General features: G+C 41.3%; 1 protein-coding gene across 1 annotated transcript; it reads left to right on the top strand.

Annotated features, from left to right (window-relative positions):
- Positions 1–482: 482 nt before the first annotated feature.
- LOC111232931 lies at positions 483–21,801 on the top strand. The gene is made up of 22 exons (XM_022760639.1): positions 483–767; positions 4,275–4,400; positions 4,530–4,583; positions 4,909–6,676; positions 6,776–6,949; positions 7,176–7,334; positions 7,680–7,853; positions 8,316–8,489; positions 9,129–9,302; positions 9,928–10,098; positions 10,273–10,449; positions 12,581–12,663; positions 13,479–13,598; positions 13,731–13,781; positions 14,729–16,493; positions 16,602–16,775; positions 18,272–18,445; positions 18,792–18,965; positions 19,159–19,332; positions 19,416–19,589; positions 19,930–19,976; positions 20,647–21,801. The coding sequence occupies exons 1-22, from the start codon at positions 707–709 to the stop codon at positions 21,174–21,176; spliced, it is 6,678 nt and encodes a 2,225-aa protein (XP_022616360.1). The 5' UTR covers positions 483–706; the 3' UTR covers positions 21,177–21,801.
- Positions 21,802–22,027: the final 226 nt, after the last annotated feature.

The following is a 22,027-nucleotide window of genomic DNA, read 5'->3' as shown; positions in this document are numbered from 1 at the left end:
GTAGCTCCTCTTAACATTGTGTTAAATGGATTTTATGGTCATCAATCAAATACACACATTGTGTTTTTGTTTAGTTTTTTTTTTGTTTGTTTATTGTTGTTTTTTAAACAATGTTGGTGTTAGATCTTGTCATTGTTTTTAATAAACATAATTGTTTGAATTTGGGAACTTTGTCTCTTGATATTTCATGTTGTATGGTTACATCCTCATCATACAGAGTCACACAGTATTTTCTCAGAACAAGATCAATAAGACTTTACAGCTAGATATAAGATTGCAAGTCTTGGTTAGGTCAGGACTTAAATGACATTAAAAAATTTCTATAAGAGTATTTTATTTTCTGTTGAACTGGGAGAAAAGAGATGCAGACATCTGTGTTTTGCACTGATGGGGTAGGATGAGTAATAATGGGTGTGAACACAAAGCAGAACCACTTCCTGCAATCTCTTGTCAACAAAGGCAAGTACAGCTGACATTAACAGAGACGGAAGCAAGTTTCATTTCAGCTCCACGTACACGAACTCTGAAGTTAATATTAACTACAGAGGGATGGGCTCTTTTTTCTCTCATATAACTGGGACTAGAGGAAACTGAGGTGGGAATGGAAATGCAGGAGGCTTTGTGATATAAAACTACTTTTATTATTTTCTGTGGCTTGTTTGTTCTTTACTCCTGAAGTTGGTGGCGTTGGGAGAAGCAATGCAGAATGGGAAACTGGATTACTTACTTTGCTGGCTGGGCTGTGGATCCAGCAGCATCACAGTGTGGTAAGATTTGTTTTTTCTTTACTGATTAAATATAACTGATTATGGATTATTGCTGCAGCAAAGACATGAACAGCTCTGTCTGAAGCAATTGGTCAGACTATAGTTACTACAGTAACTGTAAGACAGTTGATGTGACCCAACCTGTCTGGCCAGGAGAGTGTAAACCAGACTGACTGCAACTGGTTCACCAAGTTATGATTGAGGGACAAAAGCATCTAAATCATTGAGTTTGTGGAATGATGCTGAGAGGGAATTTCACAGCTTGTGTGTCTATGTCAAATATTTGCATGAATAAAAATAAATGTGTAAGCATGCAAATAAAAACCTCAGTTCCTGGTAGTTGTACTGCCAGCTTTATCATTTAATAGTACAACCACGGTAGGCTGTGTCTGAGGGAATTCATGATCATATCTCACTTCTTCCGTTTTAATCCTTACAGCTGTTTACACCAGCCATGTCTCCACCCACACCTCTTCACATTTTTGACATCTGAGGGAAAAGAAACAGTTTAACAGTTTAAGCCACTGTGCACTTCTTTAGTCTTTAGATTTTTTCCCCCACAAAAGCATTCGTCATTAAAAGTTACACTAACATTACACCAATCATCTCTCATTCAGTGAAATACAGATGACAGATTTCATCAAGTCCATTCGTAGTGTTTGTTTGTGTCCTGGAGGCTTTGATCTCCCACATCAAACCTGTTGCATCCGTCATTGGTTTCCAAACCAGTTGTGATGTCACAAATCCTACAGTTATATCCAGGTTTTAAACTTGGAGCTCAGAGAAACAGTAGGTTAAAACTCTGGACATACATCATTCTGCACAGTGAAGTTACAAGTAAGGATTTGTCCCGTGTCTAACAACAAAATTTGAGTAGCCAAATAAGTGACATTTATTGACTTTCAAACTAGAATGCATATTTTACAGTCTAATTAGCTCAAGTTGCATAGTCTTCTCCAGTCAGCAGGGCAAGATGTTGTTTGTTTTCAGTGTTAGTGTTAGTTGTTAAAACAGTGGAAGGTTTCAGAAGTGTACAAAGACAAACTCTGACTCAGCAGCAAGTTTCCTCTCTGTGGTTAATCTGCAGTTTCCTGCAGATTAACAATTGTTAATCTGCAGGAAACTGCAAACAAAATTGTGTTTGCAGGTCTGAACCCAGCAAACACAATTGTGTTTTTGTTGAGAGTCCCAGACAAGTTAAGTCAGCTTTATTTCATTGTTGTTGTTTTTTTTATTTAGTTTTTATGATGCCAAATCATAACACGAGACATGTCAGGGCACTTCTCATATAGAGCAAGTCTAGACTGTACTCTATACAATGTTATTTGCAGAGACCCAATTTTACCTCATGAGCAATCAATTGGCAACAATAGCAAAGAAAAAAACCCTTTTAACAGGAAGAAACCTCAAGCAGAACCAGGCACAAGACAGAAATACCTGCAGAGAGCAACAGGAGAAAAGAGATGAGAAAACACACAACTACAGGAGAGAGAAGAAGTCAAGTTAGTAAGATGTATTAAAGGGATATGAATCAGTACAGATGGAGAAAGAGAGGAGTAGAGGGGAGCTCAGTTCATCATGGCAAGTCCCCCAGCAGTCTAGGCTTATAGCATCATAACTAAGGAACTGTTCAGGCAAGCCTAAGCCAGCCATAACTATAAGCTATAAACTTTATCAAAGAGGAAAGTCCACCAATAATAAAACACAGGTTGAGATCAGGCAGGCCACTCCGCCCAGTCACCCACCTGCAGATTTCTCTAAATTTTCCCACATGAACGTCAAAGTCCCCCAGAAGAACAATAGAATCTCCAGATGGTGCCCTCGCCTGGACCCCCAGCCAGAAACTTCATAAGCACAGACAACAGTCAGAGCTTTCCTCTGCAACCCTGAATAGAGATGACCCTCTTATACCATGTCAATAAGTTTTATTGTAGAGCCAGTGCTGTTCAAAGAGATAAACTCATCTATATCTAGTTGGTACCACTCCAACTTCTATGTCATTAATACCCTGACTCAGCATGACATGGTTCCTGCCTTCGTTTGGTACCCATTTGGCAGTTCACCCAACCCTTTCGTCCAGTCTTGTGAGTGGTGGACACCAAGGCGTCCCATGTCATCTCTTCAGGCTGAGCATGACTGAGCTCGATGGGTATAGGTCCACCCCTGAGGCAGTCACAGTTCTCACAGCCCTGGCTCCAGGAGAGGGCTCTGGTCTCCCTCTTCTTGGCCTATGGTGATCCTACCGGGGGCAGTGGACCCCTTTCCTACAAACCCTCCTAACATTGTGCCAGCAGTCACATATGATAAATGCTATGGCTGGCTCTGGCAACATTTCCCACTGTACTCAAACAGGCTCAGGTAACTCCTAACTGACCCTGCTCAAGTGGAGAACTATCAACAATCTCCTTGATCCAAATCAGTTGGACCTTAAGACTGGCCACTCCACTGAAACGACCTAATTGTCCAGTCTATCCACCACAGTGTCAATATCAAAATCACCTATAAATCCCTTACTCCAGCCAAGGTCGCAATAAACCTGGGTGTCATGTTTGATGACCAGCTATCCTTCTCTGACCGTGTTGCATCTATCTGCATCCTGACTCAGTACGCCACCCAGCTTTTGGTCCAGGCCATGGTTATCTCTCGCCTCTACTACTGTTGGACCTTCCTTTGTGCACAGTGAAACCCTTGCAGATGGTCCAGAATGGAAGGCCCGTCTGGTCTTCGATCAGCCCAATAGGGCACATGTCACTCTGCTTCTCATGGACCTACACTGGCTACCCATGACATCAAATTCTCTAATGATGCCCTCAGAGGAACTTCTTTTTCTGCACCTATCTACTTGAACTCAACAGCTTTATGCTCATTCTCGGCCACTGTGTTCCTCAAAGGAATGTTGTCTGACATTACCATCCCTGCACATGAGAGACAATCTCAGTCCAGACTGTGGTTCCCTGATGGTGGAACAAGCTATTGCACTTGTTTACTTGATTACCAAGGTCTCCTACTGCACTCGTAGTAGTAGACTGTAGTAGGTTCCTCACTCGTAAGTTGATGGTAAATGGTAAATGGACTTGCACTTATATAGCGTTTTTCACTCAAAGCGCTTTACAATACTTGCCACTTTCCCCCCTTTCACTCACATTCATACATCACACTCATACACTGATGGAATTAGAACAATTAGGGATTCAGTATCTAGCCCAATGATTCTTCGACACGCGGCCTGGAGGAGCCGGGGATCGAACCACCAACCTTCTAGTTAGTGGACAACCCGCCTACCTCCTGAGCCACAGCCGGCCTTGGATCTCTTTTACATGTTGAACAATTTCGCCTTCCAAGTCAAGAAAAGTCCAACCAATGTTGTCTGGTTCATTTAAAGTTGCATGTGTATCAGTCCCCCATGTCACATTTTTACTGAGCTTTATTTGTTTACAAATATAAAATGAAATATATAATATAATATTTAGTTAACAAAAGGAAATCATTTTGTCTGTTCTCATTCAGCTTTACCTAAGATTGAAAATGGAAATATGACAGTCACGGCCCAGAGTGGAGGTGTCGTCAGCACACCTCAGTTTGCTGGAGTTCATGTGAAAAGGGATCTAACTGTCAATGTTAGCAACACATATGGTAAAAGTTTCCTTTCATTTATAAATCAAATACATTATTATGTGTTATGATGTAATTACCTAAAATTGAACGAAATTGCATTTTATTAATCGCGTGTTTCTCAAAAGATGTTCAATGTTTCTCTTTCAGTCCAACATCCAGCCAGGACAGATGAGACTGACGCTGTTTCTTCCAAAACTGAAGGTAACATGCTTTTCACAGTCTAATGACACTAAAAAACACTACTACTTTTACTGCACTTTGCTGCTAGTATAACATACTTGGAGTTAATTGTTATGAAGGTGTTGTAGAGTTGACACAGTTACTGGTTATTGAGTTACTGACCATCACCTGTTTTTCTGTTCTTCCCTGTCATCTGTACCTTTTACTTTATCTGCAACAGATATGGTTCAGGTCTGGTTCTTGGGCTTTGTTTGAGTTTGTCTGAAAACCTGCAGTATTTGCTAACTTGGAAGAAAATAAGATAATAAATGAAATGCATATAACTATACTTTTATTCATCTTTCAGAAAACGTCCCAAGGTGCCAAGCAAAACTTAAGTCTTACCTTCTAGATGAAACAAAGAATCTGTTTCAAGGGATAGACGAGGATGAATCATCAACTGCTTTGAACAAGATCTATACGGAGCTTTACATCACAAAGGGAGGCAATGGGGAGGTTAATAGTGAACACGAAGTGATTGAATTAGAATGTACAAGGAGTACAAGTGAGGAGAAGCAAATCCACCTCAATGAAATTTTTGAACCTTCATCCAATGAAGAGAACCCTCCTCAGAGAGTCCTGACGAAGGGAATTGCTGGCATTGGAAAAACTGTCGCTGTGCAGAAATTCACTCATGACTGGGCAAAAGGAACAGCCAATCAAAACATCCAGTACATATTTCCATTCACATTCAGAGACTTGAATTTAATCAAAGACAAGAGTTTCAGTCTTACTGAATTAATAGGTTACTATTTTGAAGAGGTGAAGGATTTGGAAACGTCAGACTACAATGATTCCCATGTCTTGTTCATCTTCGACGGCCTGGACGAAAGCAAATTCCCTTTGAACTTTAAGACTAATGAGATGTGCCGCAGTGTTACAAAGACAACAACAATAGATACCCTACTAACAAACTTAATGAACGGGAAACTGCTGCACCACGCTTTGGTCTGGATCACAAGTAGACCAGCTGCAGCCAGTAAGATTCCTCCTGAGTTCGTCAACAGAGTGACCGAGGTACGAGGCTTTAATGATGAGCAGAAGGAGGAGTACTTTCAAAAGAAAATTAGTGACAAAGATGTGGCTCAGAAGATCTTCAGTCATCTTCAGTCAAAGCCGTTGAGAAGTCTGTACATCATGTGCCACATCCCTGTGTTCTGTTGGATTTCAGCCACTGCTCTCCAGAGTCTCCTCACACACACTCATGAAAGTGAGTTGCCCAAGACTTTGACTGAAATGTACTCACACTTCCTGATCATCCAGACAAAGCGCAAACTACAGAAGGATTATCAGGAATGTGAAGCAGACAAAGATGTGATCATGAAGTTGGGAAAGCTGGCATTTGAACAGCTAAAGAAGGGTAATATAATCTTCTACGAAGACGACCTGAAAGATTGTGAAATTGATCCAAAACAAGCTGCAGTTTATTCAGGAGTTTGTACACAGATCATAAGAAAAGAATATGGTCTTCACAAAAAAGAGATTTACTCTTTTGTACATTTAAGTGTTCAGGAGTTTCTTGCAGCTTTGTATGTATTACAGACCTTCATAGATAGTGGAGAAAATCTGCTTCAGAGCAGAACGAGCGTGAGAGTGGCTAGTGAGGCAGGAGAAATTCCTATCATCCTCCTCTACAAGAATGCTGTGAATGAGGCTTTGGTCAGTGATTATGGACGATGGGACTTGTTTCTGCGCTTCCTGCTCGGGCTGTCGCAGGATAAAAATCAGAAGCTTCTTCAGAAAGGACTTGGATTCAAAGACAGACGTCCGCAGAGCAACCGGGAGACAATCAAGTACATTCACGAGAAGATCAAGAAACTGTCTTATACCGACAAGAGTATCAATCTGTTCCACTGCTTGAATGAGTTGGGTGACCAGTCTCTGGTAGAGCAAGTCCAAAAGTACCAGAGCTCAGGGGATGTTAGTAAAATTTCCCCTGCACATTGGTCAGCTCTGGCCTTTGTGCTGCTTGTCTCAAATGAAGACCTGGCCGTCTTTGACCTGAAGAAATACTCCAGATCAGATGAAGTTCTGGAGAGACTGGTACCAGTGCTCAAAGTAGCAAAGACAGCTTTGTAAGTATTTGGTATCAAAAAGCCCAACTACTGTGTTTAAATATGGAGAGTAAAATGTGAAAGTGCAAAATGTCAAGTCATTTTATTTTTCCCTTTTAGGTTGAGTGACTGTAACCTCACTGAGAGATGCTGCAGGTATATTTCATCAGTTCTCAACTTGAAGTCTTCTGGTCTGGAGAAGTTGGACATGACCAGAAATAAACTGCACGACCCTGGAATCAAGCTGCTCTCTGACGGCCTGAAAAGCCCCAACTGCAAACTCCAAAGACTCAGGTAAAATCATCCTTCATGTTAGGTAGCAATTCACAGATGCACTGCATACTTATGTATGAAACAAGCAATAACAACTGTAGGACACAGAAATGGAAAGTAATCATCTTTCTTTTCTGTCATGGAGCAGATTTTACATCAGTGATCATGTCCATTTCCAGTCTCTCTTTTCTACTCTGTCCACAGTGTAGAAAACCAATAAATGTGCCTTTTGTTTCCTTTTGTTTAGTTTGAACGAATGTAGTATTACAAACAAAGGATGCGTGTTTCTGGCCCGTGGTCTGACTTCAACCTTGAAAGAGCTGGACCTGAGCAAGAATAAAATTCAGGATGAAGGAGTGAAGCTGCTTTCAGAAGTTCTCAACAAGTGTTCTTTGGAAACACTGAGGTAAGATGTTAACAAGGTATGATTTTGCTACTCTAAGGGTGCGTTCTTGTGTACATGGACGAGGCAAACAAACCAAGGACCCACTCATAGAAAAAAACTGTTTCGTAGCGATTAAAGACTACACACGGTACCTTTAACATCTTCATAATAAGAGCAGGGAAGGAATCAGGACCCTTCATAGCAATCTGCTTGTACACTTCTTGTTTAGAAATGTGAATTTCACCCTGATGGTGGTGTAAAGGGCCGAGTATGATTCATCCTCTGGGGACCCTTAATTTCAGGAGCAAATTTTAGGACCACCTCGCCAATAGTTGACCAAAAACTGGGTGTCTATCTTGTCTGCAGGTTATGTGACTGTGGCATTACAAACGATGGACTCGAACCTGTGGCTTCAGCTCTCAGCTTGAACCCATCTCATCTGAAAAACCTGGATCTGAGCAGAAACAGTTTTAAAGGCCAGGCAGGTTCTCAGCTCTCTGGCTTTCTGAAGCATCCCGACTGCCAGCTGGAGAGATTATGGTAAGCTTTGGCAAAGGCAAAGGACACACACTCATCATCAAACCGGTACCAGTCACTACATATTAAGGCTCTAAAAGACATTTTACCACCTCTAACTTTCTGCTCTCAACTAAGCCCAGCTAACTACATTGTGGACTGATGACTAGCTTGATAGCTAATAGAATACGGGTAAATAAGAGTTATGAGTCACGCTAGTTTAACTTTTGATGGTGGAAGGCTAGCTGTTAGCCGGCTAGCTTCTCTGGCAGGTGAAAAGAAGCAGCTGGAAACATCATCGTGCTATAGAGGCAGTGGATGTCTTGCTTACTCCTTCCTAAACAGTTAGCACTGACTATGACCACAGTGTTTAGTAAAAAGGAAAACAACACTTTCAAGCTGTGTTGGCATGCAAACCAAACAAGACTAGGCAACCTTTGGGACTTTGAAAAATAAGACTGTACAACATCTATTGTTTTTCTAAAGGCTTTTTAAGACGAACCTAGAAGAGAAATGTTCTGCAGCTCTGGCCTCAGCTCTGGCTTCGAACCCTTCCCACCTGAGGGAGTTGGATCTGGGAGCGAACAATCTGGGTGATGTCGGAGTGACGGAGATTGCTGCTCTACTGAGGGATCCAAGCTGCAAAGTGGAAGCATTGAGGTGAGACAGTCCTCATACTTAAAGTGATGAGACACCAGACACACGCTGCTAAATGTGCAGTGGTTGCTAAGTTAGTCTAGATCTCAGGTAACCAATCAGACTCTCCACTGTCATGCCCAGGGTTGGCAGAGGCAGGCAGGAACAGTCAAGTGCTTTAATTGTCGAAATTCAAACTTACAGGCAGTGCAGGCAAAAATATGGGCTGGCAGGCAGGTAAACAAGAAAACAGGTGAACACATGAACGGGAGTGAAACAGGTCCAGGAACAAGTCCAGAAACTCTCAGGAACACATGATTTCTGGAACAACAAAGAGACAAACTGAAAATGATTGTGAACTGAGGGCAGGCAAATGAAAAAGATCTAGTAGACCGGACAATGTAGGAGCTGAATGATACCGAAAAGTGGCAGCAATGCAACTACTCAGATGCCAGCTGCCGTTAAACACTATTGAATAAGAAGAAGAAGAAGAAAGCTGCTTCCCCCAGGAGGACTTGGAGGACATGGCTGCTGCAATTGTGACTAAGACCAGCATCAGTGGAAGAAAACGGATGGATGGATGGATGGATGGAGACTCTGTGGAGCTCAAGTCACTGCCACTGCATGTTACCACCCTTAAGTTAAAACTGTTCTTCCCAACAGACTGGCTGGCTGTCGCTTCACAGAGAAGGGCTGTGCTGCGCTGGTCTCCAATCTGAAGTCAAACCCCGCCCACCTGAGAGTTCTGGATCTGGCGAGAAACGACCTCAGAGACCGCGGTGTCGAAAACCTGACTGAGCTGTTGGCAGATCCGCACTGTCGTCTGGAGACACTAAAGTGAGTGTTGTGGCTGTTATCTGTCTCACATTCAGGCAGAGGTAGTTTTATTAGGTATATGACGCCCTTATCACATTAATACTCACAACTACACTATAATGTAGTTGTACACACATACATGATCATAACTTTTTCTTTATTTTACATCTATGTTTTACTATATTGTCATGATAATCAGTTTAAACATCAGCCTTCACTTGTGGGTGTCCACAGGAAGATTTATAGTTGTTAACAAATACATTAATAAACATTTAAATCTGCTTACAACTACAGTATAGTGTGTTATTGACCACTGTTGACCACATGTTGCTTATAAATGCTCATAATTATTGGAGGACTTAGAGTCACGTGTTGCCAACTTTATTAATCAGAGACATGGATGAAGCTCTGGGGAGAATGAATGTTTCACGGCCATTTGCTCATTAGATTCTTTTATTTCCGTGTGGAAACAAGGAAATTTTGTTGTTTCTGTGCTAAAGTGCAGGTCAGTGAATCATCGAAATCATCCAGACTGATCATATGGAGACCAGAAACTTTATTGAAACTAACTAACTCTAATCAATGAATCTGTCTGATACATTTCCACTAAAAGATCTGAAAACTGTATTTAAATGTCTCCTTCCAGCCTGAAATGCTGCACATTAACGACGGCCAGCTGTCGGCCTTTGAGCCTCGCCCTCAGTGGTCTCTCTGCCCTGAAAGAACTCGACCTGAGCTTCAACCGCCTGATGGATGAGGGGCTGACGGTGCTCTCTGATTGGCTGAGTACACCTGAGTGTAGACTGGAGGTACTGAGGTGAGACTTCTCAGACAGTTTTATTTAGATCAATGCTAAAAACAACTTTTCTGTTATTTTTTCTCTGGTCACTAGTTCTGTGAAATAATAAATATAATTTATGTCACCTGACAGCCAAAAAGAAAGTAGTGTTTTCCGTTACTGTGGTATTAAAAGGATGTGGTTCACCCTCAGGTTGTTAGAGTGCACAGAGAGCAGCTGTGAGGCTCTGGCCTCAGCTCTGAGGTCGAACACTTCACACCTCAGAGAGCTGGAGCTGAGCAAGAGAGATCCAGGAGACGCAGGTCGGAGGCTGGTGTCCCATTTACTGAAGGACAAACGTTTCAAACTGGAAGAACTGAAGGTGAAGGAGTGATCAAACATCTGAACAGTGACACTGAATGATGGGTGATGTCATGAAATAGCGTGGGATCATGGGAGTTGTTGTCTTCACTACCGTTACCTTAAGCTCCTCCTGGTTTGGATTCCTTCAGTGTCAGTGGTTCAGGAAATCAAACAGACCCGGTGATTCTAACCGTTAAAAACACTGAATGAAGCAGTTTGACATTTAAAGTCAGAGTCTGAGTGACGCTGTACGGAGGACAGAGACTCAGGGAAGAGTCGGAGCTGAGGCTGATGCTAACCTTTGTTCTGATTGTTTCTCTGATCGCTCATGAACCAGACGTTCAGCAGGTTTTTATCTGCAGCTGAATGATCCACAGAGTTTCCTCCTCTCCACAACAAACACACCAGGGGATTAAAACCGAAAAAGGAATTTTTTTTTTTTTTTTTTTTTCTCATAATGTTTTTAGATACTCTCCACCCTTTAAAAAAAACTGGTGTTTTCAAAGAAGATTTATAAACGTAGATTTTCATCCAGAGACTTTCTGAGCTGCTCCAGGTCCCTCAGACCAGGTGTGAGTCCCTGAGACACCTGCTGGACGTCCAGCTGGACGGTGGACAGGACGTCCTCCGGCCTGCTCCTATTACACACGAGAGCAACAGAAATACTCCATTACAAGTAAATTTGCTGCATATTTGCAACAAATTGTACTTCAATCATTTGATCATTATTATGGGTATATCAATATGTAAGTGGTACTGTAATGTTGTAATTACAGACCTACCAACCTGTACACATCTTGACATCAAGGTACAATGGTAGAATTTTCAAGCTAGCTAGCTACCAGCCATTTAAGCCGGTAAGGTAACGTTAAGTTATATTATCCGTGTGTCGCAGACTGTTAAATGTGACTTAGCACTAAATAATGTTTCCTAGAAAGTGTGTGTGTTTGTAGAAGCCCCATTGGCTGATATGTTTTATTTTTTCTGTCTCATCCCCACCCTACTAACTTTTTGTGATGACCCGGGTGAAGGCCACTAACTGAAACACGTCAATCAAACAATAAAGTTGTTCTGTGTACTGCAAGTGTTGCTGGAGTCTTCACCCCTTTAGAAGTAGGTGAAGTTGTGGCAGAAACCTCTAATCTGAGTTCAGTATCTTCAAGCGGCCTCGCCCAGAAACCAGTAATTCTCTTTGACTGCAACATGAGCCAAGTATCCTCCCATCTCCTCATAGACCATGGTACTACAAGTTCTCATTTTAAGCTTTTAGATATACTTAGAAATTTACCGTGTGGTTTTTCTACCATGTCAATTTAAAGCCCGCAGAATTTACATGCATATAACATTTAATTTTATTTAACATTTACTTGTAAAGTGCTTTTCATACAAACAATGTAACACAAAGTGCTTTACAAAATAAAAGCAATAAAAACAATCCCCGCAACCCCGTCCACACACACACTGACACATGAATGAATGAATTATAAATAAAAACAATAACAAGAAGACAAAAAGAGGAACTGAGGAAACGCTTTCATGAACCTCATAAAGTTGCATTGAGGAAACACCGAAGACAGGAAGACAAAGAGAAATATTGAATAATAATACTGAAACAAGAAATGTAGAAAATTCGATGTACCTGTAGATAGTTTTGATTTTGTTAATCACTTCACATATCTCCTCTCTTTTATTGTTTTATTATTTCATCTTTATAATTTTGTCTTTATTTTTATTTGTCTTTTAATACCCTACCTTTTATTTGTAGTTTGTACTCACTTCAATACATTTACTAACAAGCAGCTCCGGATTCCTGTTTACACAGAGTGGAAATTTTAAAATGAGCCATTATGATTCATTGAGATACCAAGACATTTGAAATGGACGAAAACTTTATTAGTAGTAAGTGAGTATTATGGGCGGTAACAGAACAGAACACTTCCCCCTCCCTCACATGGTCAAATTTGACTTTCATTTCTGCTTCATGTGCTTAAATGAACTCTAGAGTTAATATTAACCACAGATGGATGTGCTGATGAGCTTTGTTCTCTCATTGCTGACAGCTGAGTTTACGGGAAACTGAAGTGGATATACAAATGCAGGAGGAGGCTTTGTGATATTGCATTCATTTCTGTGGAGTGTTTGTTCTTTACCCCTGAAGTCAGTGGAGTTGGGTGAAGGAATGCAGAATGGGAAACTGGATAACAACCGACCAAGATGATGATCCAGCAGCATCACAGTGTGGTAAGATGGTGGTTTTTCTTTCCTCAGTATCACAGTTTATTATACTGACTTTAAAACATCAGGACAAACAGCCACAGTTATTCCTGTAGGAGGTTTGTATGAAGCAGAAAGAAATAAGTGAACTGACTATTAACTGTACGACAGACTAACTGAAACTGGTTAACCATATTGATGAGTGTTAGTCTGATGAATGTGGGGCAAAAAAAACGGTGTAAAACATTATGAGTTTGTGGAATGATGTTCGGGAGGAATTTTTTTGTGGGCAAAAAAACAAAAGCAAAAGAGAATAGTAAAAAATTACATGACGACAAATAAATGTGTGAATGTGGAAATAAAGTATTTGTTAATTCTGTGGAAATCAGAAAAACTATTTGCTCAGGGTGCACAGACTATGCGTCCGGCACTCACCACTTCCTTGTTTCACTTCTTGGCACTTCTGTCGCCAGTTTAATCATTTATTACCACAGCTGGTCATGCTTGAGGGAATTAACTATTATGTCTTATAAGAAGCAGCCCAGTATAAAAAAACTGGGCTCCGTAAATGTGCAACCTCAGTGGGCATTCTTCACCGTTTTAATACCTCGTGGCTTCCCTTTAGCTTTCAAATTCTACGTCTTCTGCAGAGCACATGTTCATCAGATTCAGGAGTTCATCAAAGTGTTTCCTCCAACATTTGACAATATCTTTAGTCGTCATCTTTCATCCCTGAGTGGGCTCCAGAGCCAGTGCTGTGAATATAGGAAAGGTCGGGTGTTGACAAAAGGAAATTAAGTTGTCGTTCCTGGCTTCTGATCATTTTATCTGTTCTCATTCAGCTATAACTCAGAAGAAAACAGGGAACATGACGATCACCTCCCACAGTGGAGGTTTCGTCAGCGCACCTCAGTTTACCGGTGTTCATGTGAAAAGAGATCTAACTGTCAACAACACATACGGTAAATGTTTCCCCCCTGAATTTATAAATCAAATACATTATTATTTTTAATAGTGTAATTGCCTAAAATTGAACAAAACCCATTTAGTCATTTTGTGTGTTCCTCAAGAGCCGTTGTATGTTTCTCTTTCAGTCCAACTTCCTGCCAGGACAGATGAGACTGATGTTTCCCCCGAAACTGAAGGTAACATGCTTTTCACAGTCTAAGGACAAAAAGAAAAAGAGTTGCTACTGCTTTTACTTCACTTTTCCACAAGTAGAATTTACCCAGCGTGAATTGTTATAAAGGTGTTGTAGAGAAGAAGGAATCTCATCATGTCGCCGGATCGGCCTCTCCAATAAGGTACAAGTTCCGCCTGCTGAGTTTTTATCAGTTGTGTAAAAGCAATAAAAAAAGTTGCCATATGAATTAAACAAGTTTGGTAAGTGATATAAAAGGTTACAGTTAGGACAGTTTAACGGTTATCCTAAAGTTTGGAGCGTTTATTCAAGGTTTTGGGAAGTTAGGAAGCTTCTGTAATACACTTTTCCTACCTGAAGTTAGTATCAGAACTTTGACATCTGTAATGGATTTTTGCCTATATAGGTCCTAAACCTAATTACCATGGTTACCAAACAGTTAAGATAGGACCTAGAGGTTAGAAATTTTTTTGTAGTTTCTGTATATTTGAGCTGTGTCCCAATTCAGGGGCTGCATCCTTCCAAGGTTGCAGGGGCAGCTGCACTGAACTGAACCATAATTAGACGGTTTTGCCAACGGCGCATTTGCATCACCAGCTGTGCCCGCCCTTACCATTGCGTCACAAAGCGCGGCTCCTGTGGCCTAGCAACTTTGACAACACATACCGGCACGCAATGACTCTTGGGACAGGTCTGGCCATGAAGGATCCATCTGTTGGAGTCTTCGTTGCCTGGGGAAAGAAGCCTGTGTTTCTCGTTAGCCTGGTCATGACAAAGCGACGCAATCAGTCTTCAAATGCAGCCTCCAAAGGTTGCGGGCCCCTGAAGTTTGGACACAGCTTTGGTGTTTCAAGTTTGTCCAAAAAACCTTGCCCACATGCACATGCTTACTTTACATGATACTAGCAAATGATTATCATTCATATAATTCTATTTTTATTCATCTTTCAGAAGACATCCAAAGGTGCCAGGCTGAACTCAAGTCTTACCTTCTGAATAAAACAAAGAATCTGTTTCAAGGGACAAAGGCGGATGGATCTACACCTTTGAACAAGATTTATACGGAGCTTTACATCACAGAAGGAGACAGTGGGGAGGTTAATAGTGAACACGAAGTGATTGAATTAGAATGTACAAGGAGTACAAGTGAGGAGAAGAAAATTCACCTCAATAACATTTTTGAACCTTCATCCAATGAAGAGAACCCTCCTCAGAGAGTCCTGACGAAGGGAATTGCTGGCATTGGAAAAACTGTAGCTGTGCAGAAATTCACTCATGACTGGGCAGAAGGAACAGCCAATCAAAACATCCAGTACATATTTCCATTCACATTCAGAGACTTGAATTTAATCAAAGACAAGAGTTTGAGTCTTACTGAGTTAATAAGTTCCAATTTTGAAGAGGTGAAGGATTTGGAAACATCAAACTACAACAACTCCAGTGTCTTGTTCATCTTCGACGGCCTGGACGAAAGCAAATTCCCTTTGGACTTTATGAATAATGAGATGTGCCGCAGTGTTACGGAGGCCGCCACAGTCGACATCCTACTAACCAACTTAATCAACGGGAACCTCCTTCACAAAGCCTCAGTCTGGATCACAAGTAGACCAGCTGCAGCCAGTAAGATTCCTCCTGAGTTCGTCAACAGAGTGACCGAGGTACGAGGCTTTAATGATGAGCAGAAGGAGGAGTACTTTCAAAAGAAAATTAGTGACAAAGATGTGGCTCAGAAGATCTTCAGTCATCTTCAGTCAAAGCCGTTGAGAAGTCTGTACATCATGTGCCACATCCCTGTGTTCTGTTGGATTTCAGCCACGGCTCTCCAGAGTCTCCTCACACACACTCATGAAAGTGAGTTGCCCAAGACTTTGACTGAAATGTACTCACACTTCCTGATCATCCAGACAAAGTGCAAACTACAGAAGGATTATCAGGAATGTGAAGCAGACAAAGATGTGATCATGAAGTTGGGAAAGCTGGCATTTGAACAGCTACAGCAGGGCAATGTAATCTTCTACGAAGACAACCTGAAAGATTGTGAAATTGATCCAAAACAAGCTGCAGTTTATTCAGGAGTTTGTACACAGATCATAAGAAAAGAATATGGTCTTCACAGCCAGGAGTGTTACTCTTTTGTACATTTAAGTGTTCAGGAGTTTCTTGCAGCTTTGTATGTATTACAGACCTTCATAGATAGTGGAGAAAATCTGCTTCCCAGTCAGACAAAGGGGAATGCGACACCAGTGAGAGGAGAAATTCCTATCATCCTCCTCCACAAGAATGCTGTGAATATGGTCTTGAAAACCGATCATGGACAATGGGACTTGTTTCTGCGCTTCCTGCTCGGGCTGTCGCAGGATAAAAATCTGAAGCTTCTTCAGCAGAAACTTGGATTCAAAGGAAAACGTCTGCAAAACAACCAGGAGACGATCAAGTACATTCACAATAAGATCAAGAAACTGTCTTATACCGACAAGAGTATCAATCTGTTCCACTGCTTGAATGAGTTGGGTGACCAGTCTCTGGTAGAGCAAGTCCAAAAGTACCAGAGCTCAGGGGATGTTAGTAAAATTTCCCCTGCACATTGGTCAGCTCTGGCCTTTGTGCTGCTTGTCTCAAATGAAGACCTGGATTTGTTTGACCTGAAGAAATACTCCAGATCAGATGCAGTTCTGGAGAGACTGGTACCAGTGCTCAAAGTAGCAAAGACAGCTTTGTAAGTATTTGGCTTCACGAAACCCAACTACTCTGAAGCACTTGTTGATTAAGTATTGAAGGACAGAGGAAAATGTTTCTGAAAATGACATTTTGTTTTTCCCTTTAGGTTGCGTGACTGTAACCTCACTGCCAGATGCTGCAGGTATATTTCGTCAGTTCTAAGCTTGAAGTCGAACGGTCTGGAGAAATTGGACCTGACCAGAAATAAACTGCATGACTCTGGAATTACTCTGCTCTCTGACGGCCTGAAAAGCCCCAACTGCAAACTCCAAAGTCTCAAGTAATAAGATCGTTACACTGATTCTGATTTTTTTTTTTTTTTAATGTGTTTATTAATTTTCAATAAGCAGACATACAAAAGACAAGACTAGACAAAATAATAAAACAACAACAAGCTGGGAACAACAACAGAAAAATCAAAAACCCAAACCGTAGGATCAGTTCCAGATAGATGTGACAGGTACATTATACAGTATAGAATGAGAAACAGTGGGAGCCGAGAAAGAAGAGAAACCAAAACAGAAAGAAAAAATCCAACAACCCAGAAACAAAACACAAGAGCATTTTATATAAATGCCCTTTTCAGTATAGCAGAGATGTTTACATTAATATAGTCAAGAAATGGTCTCCATATTCTTTCAAAGGCATTAGTTTTGGAGTGCAAAAGACAGGTAAGGAAGTCCAGAGGTATGTATTACATTATTGTCCTGTGCCATCCCACCACTGAGGGGGGTTTATCTGAAATCCAGTGCTGTAGAATATTTTTCCTGGCACAGAATGACATAACATTATACAGTTTCTTTTGGTACATATCAGTCACATGATCACTGGGAAGGCCCAGAAGGAGAGAAACCGTGTCGAGATCGAGGTCCTTCTTCAGAACCTTTTGCATTTCAAATAAGACATCACTCCAATAATTTTGTATTTTCACACAGGACCAGAAACAGTGAGAAAGATCACCAATTTCTGTCGTACATTTAAGACAGAATGGAGAGACTTCCTTCCTGTATTTGGAGAGACGGTTTGGACCAACATGTGCTCTATGCAGTATCTTAAATTGCATCGCTCTTGTCCAGTTACAAACAGTTATTCTTCTCGCATTATCCCAGATTTTCTCCCACATCTCCTCAGTAATCACAACACCCAGTTCCCTCTCCCAGACCACCCCCAGCGTCCGAGCGCTGAGATTTGAGCTGTCTCTCAGACCGGTATAAAAGTTTGTAATGGAAGCATGGCCCTGAGAGAGAAGTACTTGTTTCTCTATCTGTGTGACACTCGTATCAGCGAGCAGAGATGTATCCTTTACAATAAAATCTCTCACCTGAAAGTAACGAAAAAGATCATTTCTTGATATGCCATATTTTTCCATAACTTGACTGAAAGACATGAGGGTAGGACCATCAAAGAGATCACCCAGGGAAGAGATACCCCCAGCTGTCCAGCCCTTAAAAGCCCTATCCAAGGTTCCCGGGAGAAAGTCAGGGTTATCAGCGATCGGAGTAAAAAACGACGTAAACCCTGATCTGCCCTCCATATGTCGTGTGAATCTCCATGCTCTAACTGATTCTGATTTTTAAAAGACTTGACCCATTATATCGAACACTGATCAAAGTGAACTAATACCATATCCAGACCAACAAAAGTGGCAGTCTATCCAAAGAAGTTAATGGAATAACCAGTAATTATATGTGTATTATACAGTATGTGACAATGAAATAAATCAGAATTCACATTAAATATAATGTTTTCACATGTGTATTATGCTTCTTTTTTAAGACTGAATGGCTGTCACCTGTCAGAGAGAAGCTGTGAAGCTCTGGCCTCAGTTCTCAGCTCACAGTCCTCTACTCTCAAAGACTTGGACCTGAGTAACAACGACCTGCAGGATTCAGGAGTGAAGCTGCTCTCCACAGGACTGGGGAGGACACAATGTACCCTGGAAACTCTCAGGTCAGGAGACAAATGTTTGTTGAGCATTAACAGTGCAGCTTTACAGACAGATGAATGTTTGAGAAGATATTTAATAAATCTGTAGGATTTTACCTTTTAGACTAGTCTTAAATATGTAGTGCCTTCCTTCTGGAATACAAGTTTTTGTCCTACTTTAGTTAACTTAAGGACAATTAATTGTTTTCTTTCATTCTGCCTTTATTGTTGAGTACTCTACACTGATAATCAATAATGTTAGTAGCAGCACAACTGAGCTTAGCCAGTGGTGGTTAATATTCTCATAGAGGCAGACGACTATAACACACCTCAAAATTATTAGTTTACTCATATGAGCGTGTGTCTCCAGGTTGTCAGGCTGTCAGGTCACAGAGAAAGGTTGTTCTTTTCTGGCCTCAGCTCTGAGCTCCAACCCCTCCCATCTGAGAGAGCTGGACCTGAGCTACAATCATCCAGGAGACTCGGGAGCGAAGCTGTTGTCTGCAGAACTGGAGGATTTACAATGTAGACTGGACACTCTTAGGTATGAGAGTTTATTGTGGACTTAACTTGGGTAATTTCTTAGAAATTGTATCACAATTGTCAATTTGCCAACTTATGAAGAGGGACATGTAATTGTCACATATTTAATTTCAAAGCATTTTCTACCACTTCTGTTTTCACATTAAATGTAGAGACTAATGTTTTCACATTTGTCTAATGCATCTTTTTTTAAGACTGAATGACTGTGACCTGAGAAAGAGAAGCTGTGAAGCTCTGGCCTCAGTTCTTAACTCCCAGTCCTCTAGTCTGACAGAGCTGGACTTGAGTAACAACAACCTGCAGGATTCAGGAGTGAAGCTGCTCTCCACAGGACTGGGGAGGACACAATGTACCCTGGAAACTCTCAGGTCAGTAGACAACTATTTGTTCAGTAGATGACCATTTACAGTGAGGCTTTCCAGAAGGGCTTGTTACGTTTGTGTGTCTCCAGGTTGTCAGGCTGTCAGGTCACAGAGGCAGGTTGTTCTTCTCTGGCCTTGGCTCTAAGATCGAACCCCTCCCATCTGAGAGAGCTGGACCTGAGCTACAATCATCCAGGAGACTCAGGAGTGAAGTTGTTGTCTGCTGAACTGGAGGATCCACAATGTAGACTGGAGACTCTCAGGTATGAACAGACTACAGGAGCTCAGACATTGTTTCTCTGTCACATTGACAAGCAGCACTGGTGATAACAGTAACCGACATGCTGAAAGTCCCTGTTCCCATTGAGACTGACCTCCTAACTAATGTCAGACCAGGATCTGTGTGGATAATGTATTACTGTTTGGCAGACTGCACTTTGACATGAAGAACTGCTTCACTTTAGTCAAACACAGTTCACAAAAAAACTACTGCATATTGTTCCAATAAGATAAATAACCCCGAGGATTATCAATGATGACAGAGACCTGGTACTGGTCTAAGCAGTTTCTGAAGGTTCACTCAGACTTTGTTTCCTCTTCCAGGTTGGAACATGGTGGAAAGCAGAGGCTGAAATCTGGTCTGAAGAAGTGTAAGTTTGTCCTTTGATTCATGAGAACAAGACATCTAATGTTAAAACTGTTTAAATAAAAAGCTTATGTATCTGCATTCAACTCTCAGTTTAAGAGAAGATCCAAAAGGCGTGTCTTTCTGAATGTTTTATCTAATGAACACTCAGTCTGTTAAAGGCTCTGTAAACGATAGATATGGAAATATTATGTACCTATCAAGTTACTTACACATCGAGGAGAAGAGAAAACAGTTCTGGGTCAAGCTGGAGCTCTTTAGCAGCTCGTAGAATTCTCCCCTTGGTAAACCCAGCCCCAGTATTGGCTCCATGGTCAGACTGGGAAAGAAATTCAGCCTTGGACTTATCCGCTAGGACCGGCCGCACGAATGACATTGATGGAGCAGGTAAAAATGTTAAAAAATTGAATAGATGCTTTGATCCTCCACCGGCCGACCGGGATTTGAGCTGGTAGTCCCCATGTCCAGTCCGCCTGTGCTCTGGTCTGATCTCTTTCTTTGTCGGAGGCCTTTTGAGGAAATTCTTGAAGGTGGCTTTCACCTCAATGCATATATAGAGGGGGTGTGACTTCATTGTCTGCTATATTATTGTATATAGTTGTATATACAAATAAACCCATCTGGTTCATTAGATGATAAACTGATGGCGTGTTGTGTCTTGTTCTCTCCATCAGACGCCTGTGAACTCACACTGGACAGAAACACAGCTCACAGAAACCTCAAACTGTCTGACAACAACAGGACAGTGGTGGCAGTGAGAGAGCGGCAGTCATATGGTTATCATCCCGAGAGATTTGACCACTGGCATCAGCTGCTGTGTAGAGATGGTCTGACTGATCACAGTTACTGGGAGGTCAAGTGGGAGGGAAAGGTTCAAATATCAGTGACCTACAGAGGGATCAGAAGGAGAGGGCGTAGTTTTGACTGCAGGTTTGGAGAGACTTATCAGTCCTGGAGTCTGAGCTGCTCGGATGATGATGGTTACTCTGTCAGTCACAATAAGAAAAGAGTCGACCTCCCTCCATGCTCTGACTCTAACAGAGTAGCAGTGTATGTGGACCGTCCTGCTGGTTGTCTGTCCTTCTACAGAGTCTCCTCTGACTCACTGGTCCACCTCCACACCTTTAAAACCACATTCACTGAGACTCTTTACCCTGGGTTCTGGGTTGGATCGGGTTCCTCAGTGTCTTTGTGCTCATTGTAGGAGTGATTCACTAATGTCTGTCTGGTGTTCTTCCAGAACGGGAATATTAATGGGTGTATCTTATTTAGCTTTATTTCTTTTGGGTTTTTTTTTTATGTATCTGTATGTTCATCTGTAGTTAAATGTTTATACAGAGATCAGTGTTTTACCTGCCCTTTTTTCAAGCATCATTCTAAATTGGTTTAAAATTCGGATGAGTCAGTCCCCCGAGCACTTGTTGTTTTGATTGTCTTAAAGGAGCTATTTATACATATATAGTTTTGCTATTGCTACATAGCTAATGTTAGTATTAACAGCTGTTTACTTACCAGTCGAGAAGAAATGTGTCTTATCAAAGTTTAACTCTGAACTACCAGGTAAAAATTTTGACCCTTGTTTTTACAACTGAAACTGATTGGACCATGACAAGACATTGGTGAAACAGATGTAAGTAAAAGAGTAAAGGAACCACAGTTATCACACTTCATTTAATAAAAGAAAACTTTATTCTTATTGTTTCTTTCCTGCTCAGTTGCCTGATAAAACCCTGAGTCATGTTTTTCACAGAAAGGTTCAAGCGTTTTAAAAAGCATTTATTGTCATAAACGAGTTATTTGTAAGTTTTGCTATTGCTACATAGCTAACATTAGCATTAATAGCTGTTTACTTACCAGTCTAGAAGAAACATTGTGAGTTCAGCATCAAACATCATTCATTCACTCACCAAGAGCTGTTTCCAGAGGTGGAAAACAACAGTGTTATCTCTTGTTTTGCTTCTATTTCTGTCACTTAATTCTCTTCTCCTGAAGTAAGCATGCTAACACGCTAGCCCTGTCCAGCAAGACCTTCTTGTCACTTTCTGACACAGAGTC

The sequence above is a fragment of the Seriola dumerili genome, unplaced genomic scaffold, assembly GCF_002260705.1.
Source record: "Seriola dumerili isolate Sdu_G_001 unplaced genomic scaffold, Sdu_1.0 BDQW01000349.1, whole genome shotgun sequence".
NCBI lineage: Eukaryota > Metazoa > Chordata > Actinopteri > Carangiformes > Carangidae > Seriola > Seriola dumerili.
Note: the sequence above shows the minus strand (reverse complement) of the source record. Positions and strands in the feature narration are given on the sequence as shown.

Bases quoted from the DNA above. Each gene is read 5' to 3' on its own strand.
- LOC111232931 (XM_022760639.1), top strand. From the start codon at position 707: ATGGGAAACTGGATTACTTACTTTGCTGGCTGGGCTGTGGATCCAGCA. The intron at 10,450-12,580 runs GTGATCAAACAT...TTACCCCTGAAG, and splicing joins GAAGAACTGAAGGTGAAGGA to TCAGTGGAGTTGGGTGAAGG. The intron at 18,966-19,158 runs GTATGAGAGTTT...TCTTTTTTTAAG, and splicing joins TGTAGACTGGACACTCTTAG to ACTGAATGACTGTGACCTGA.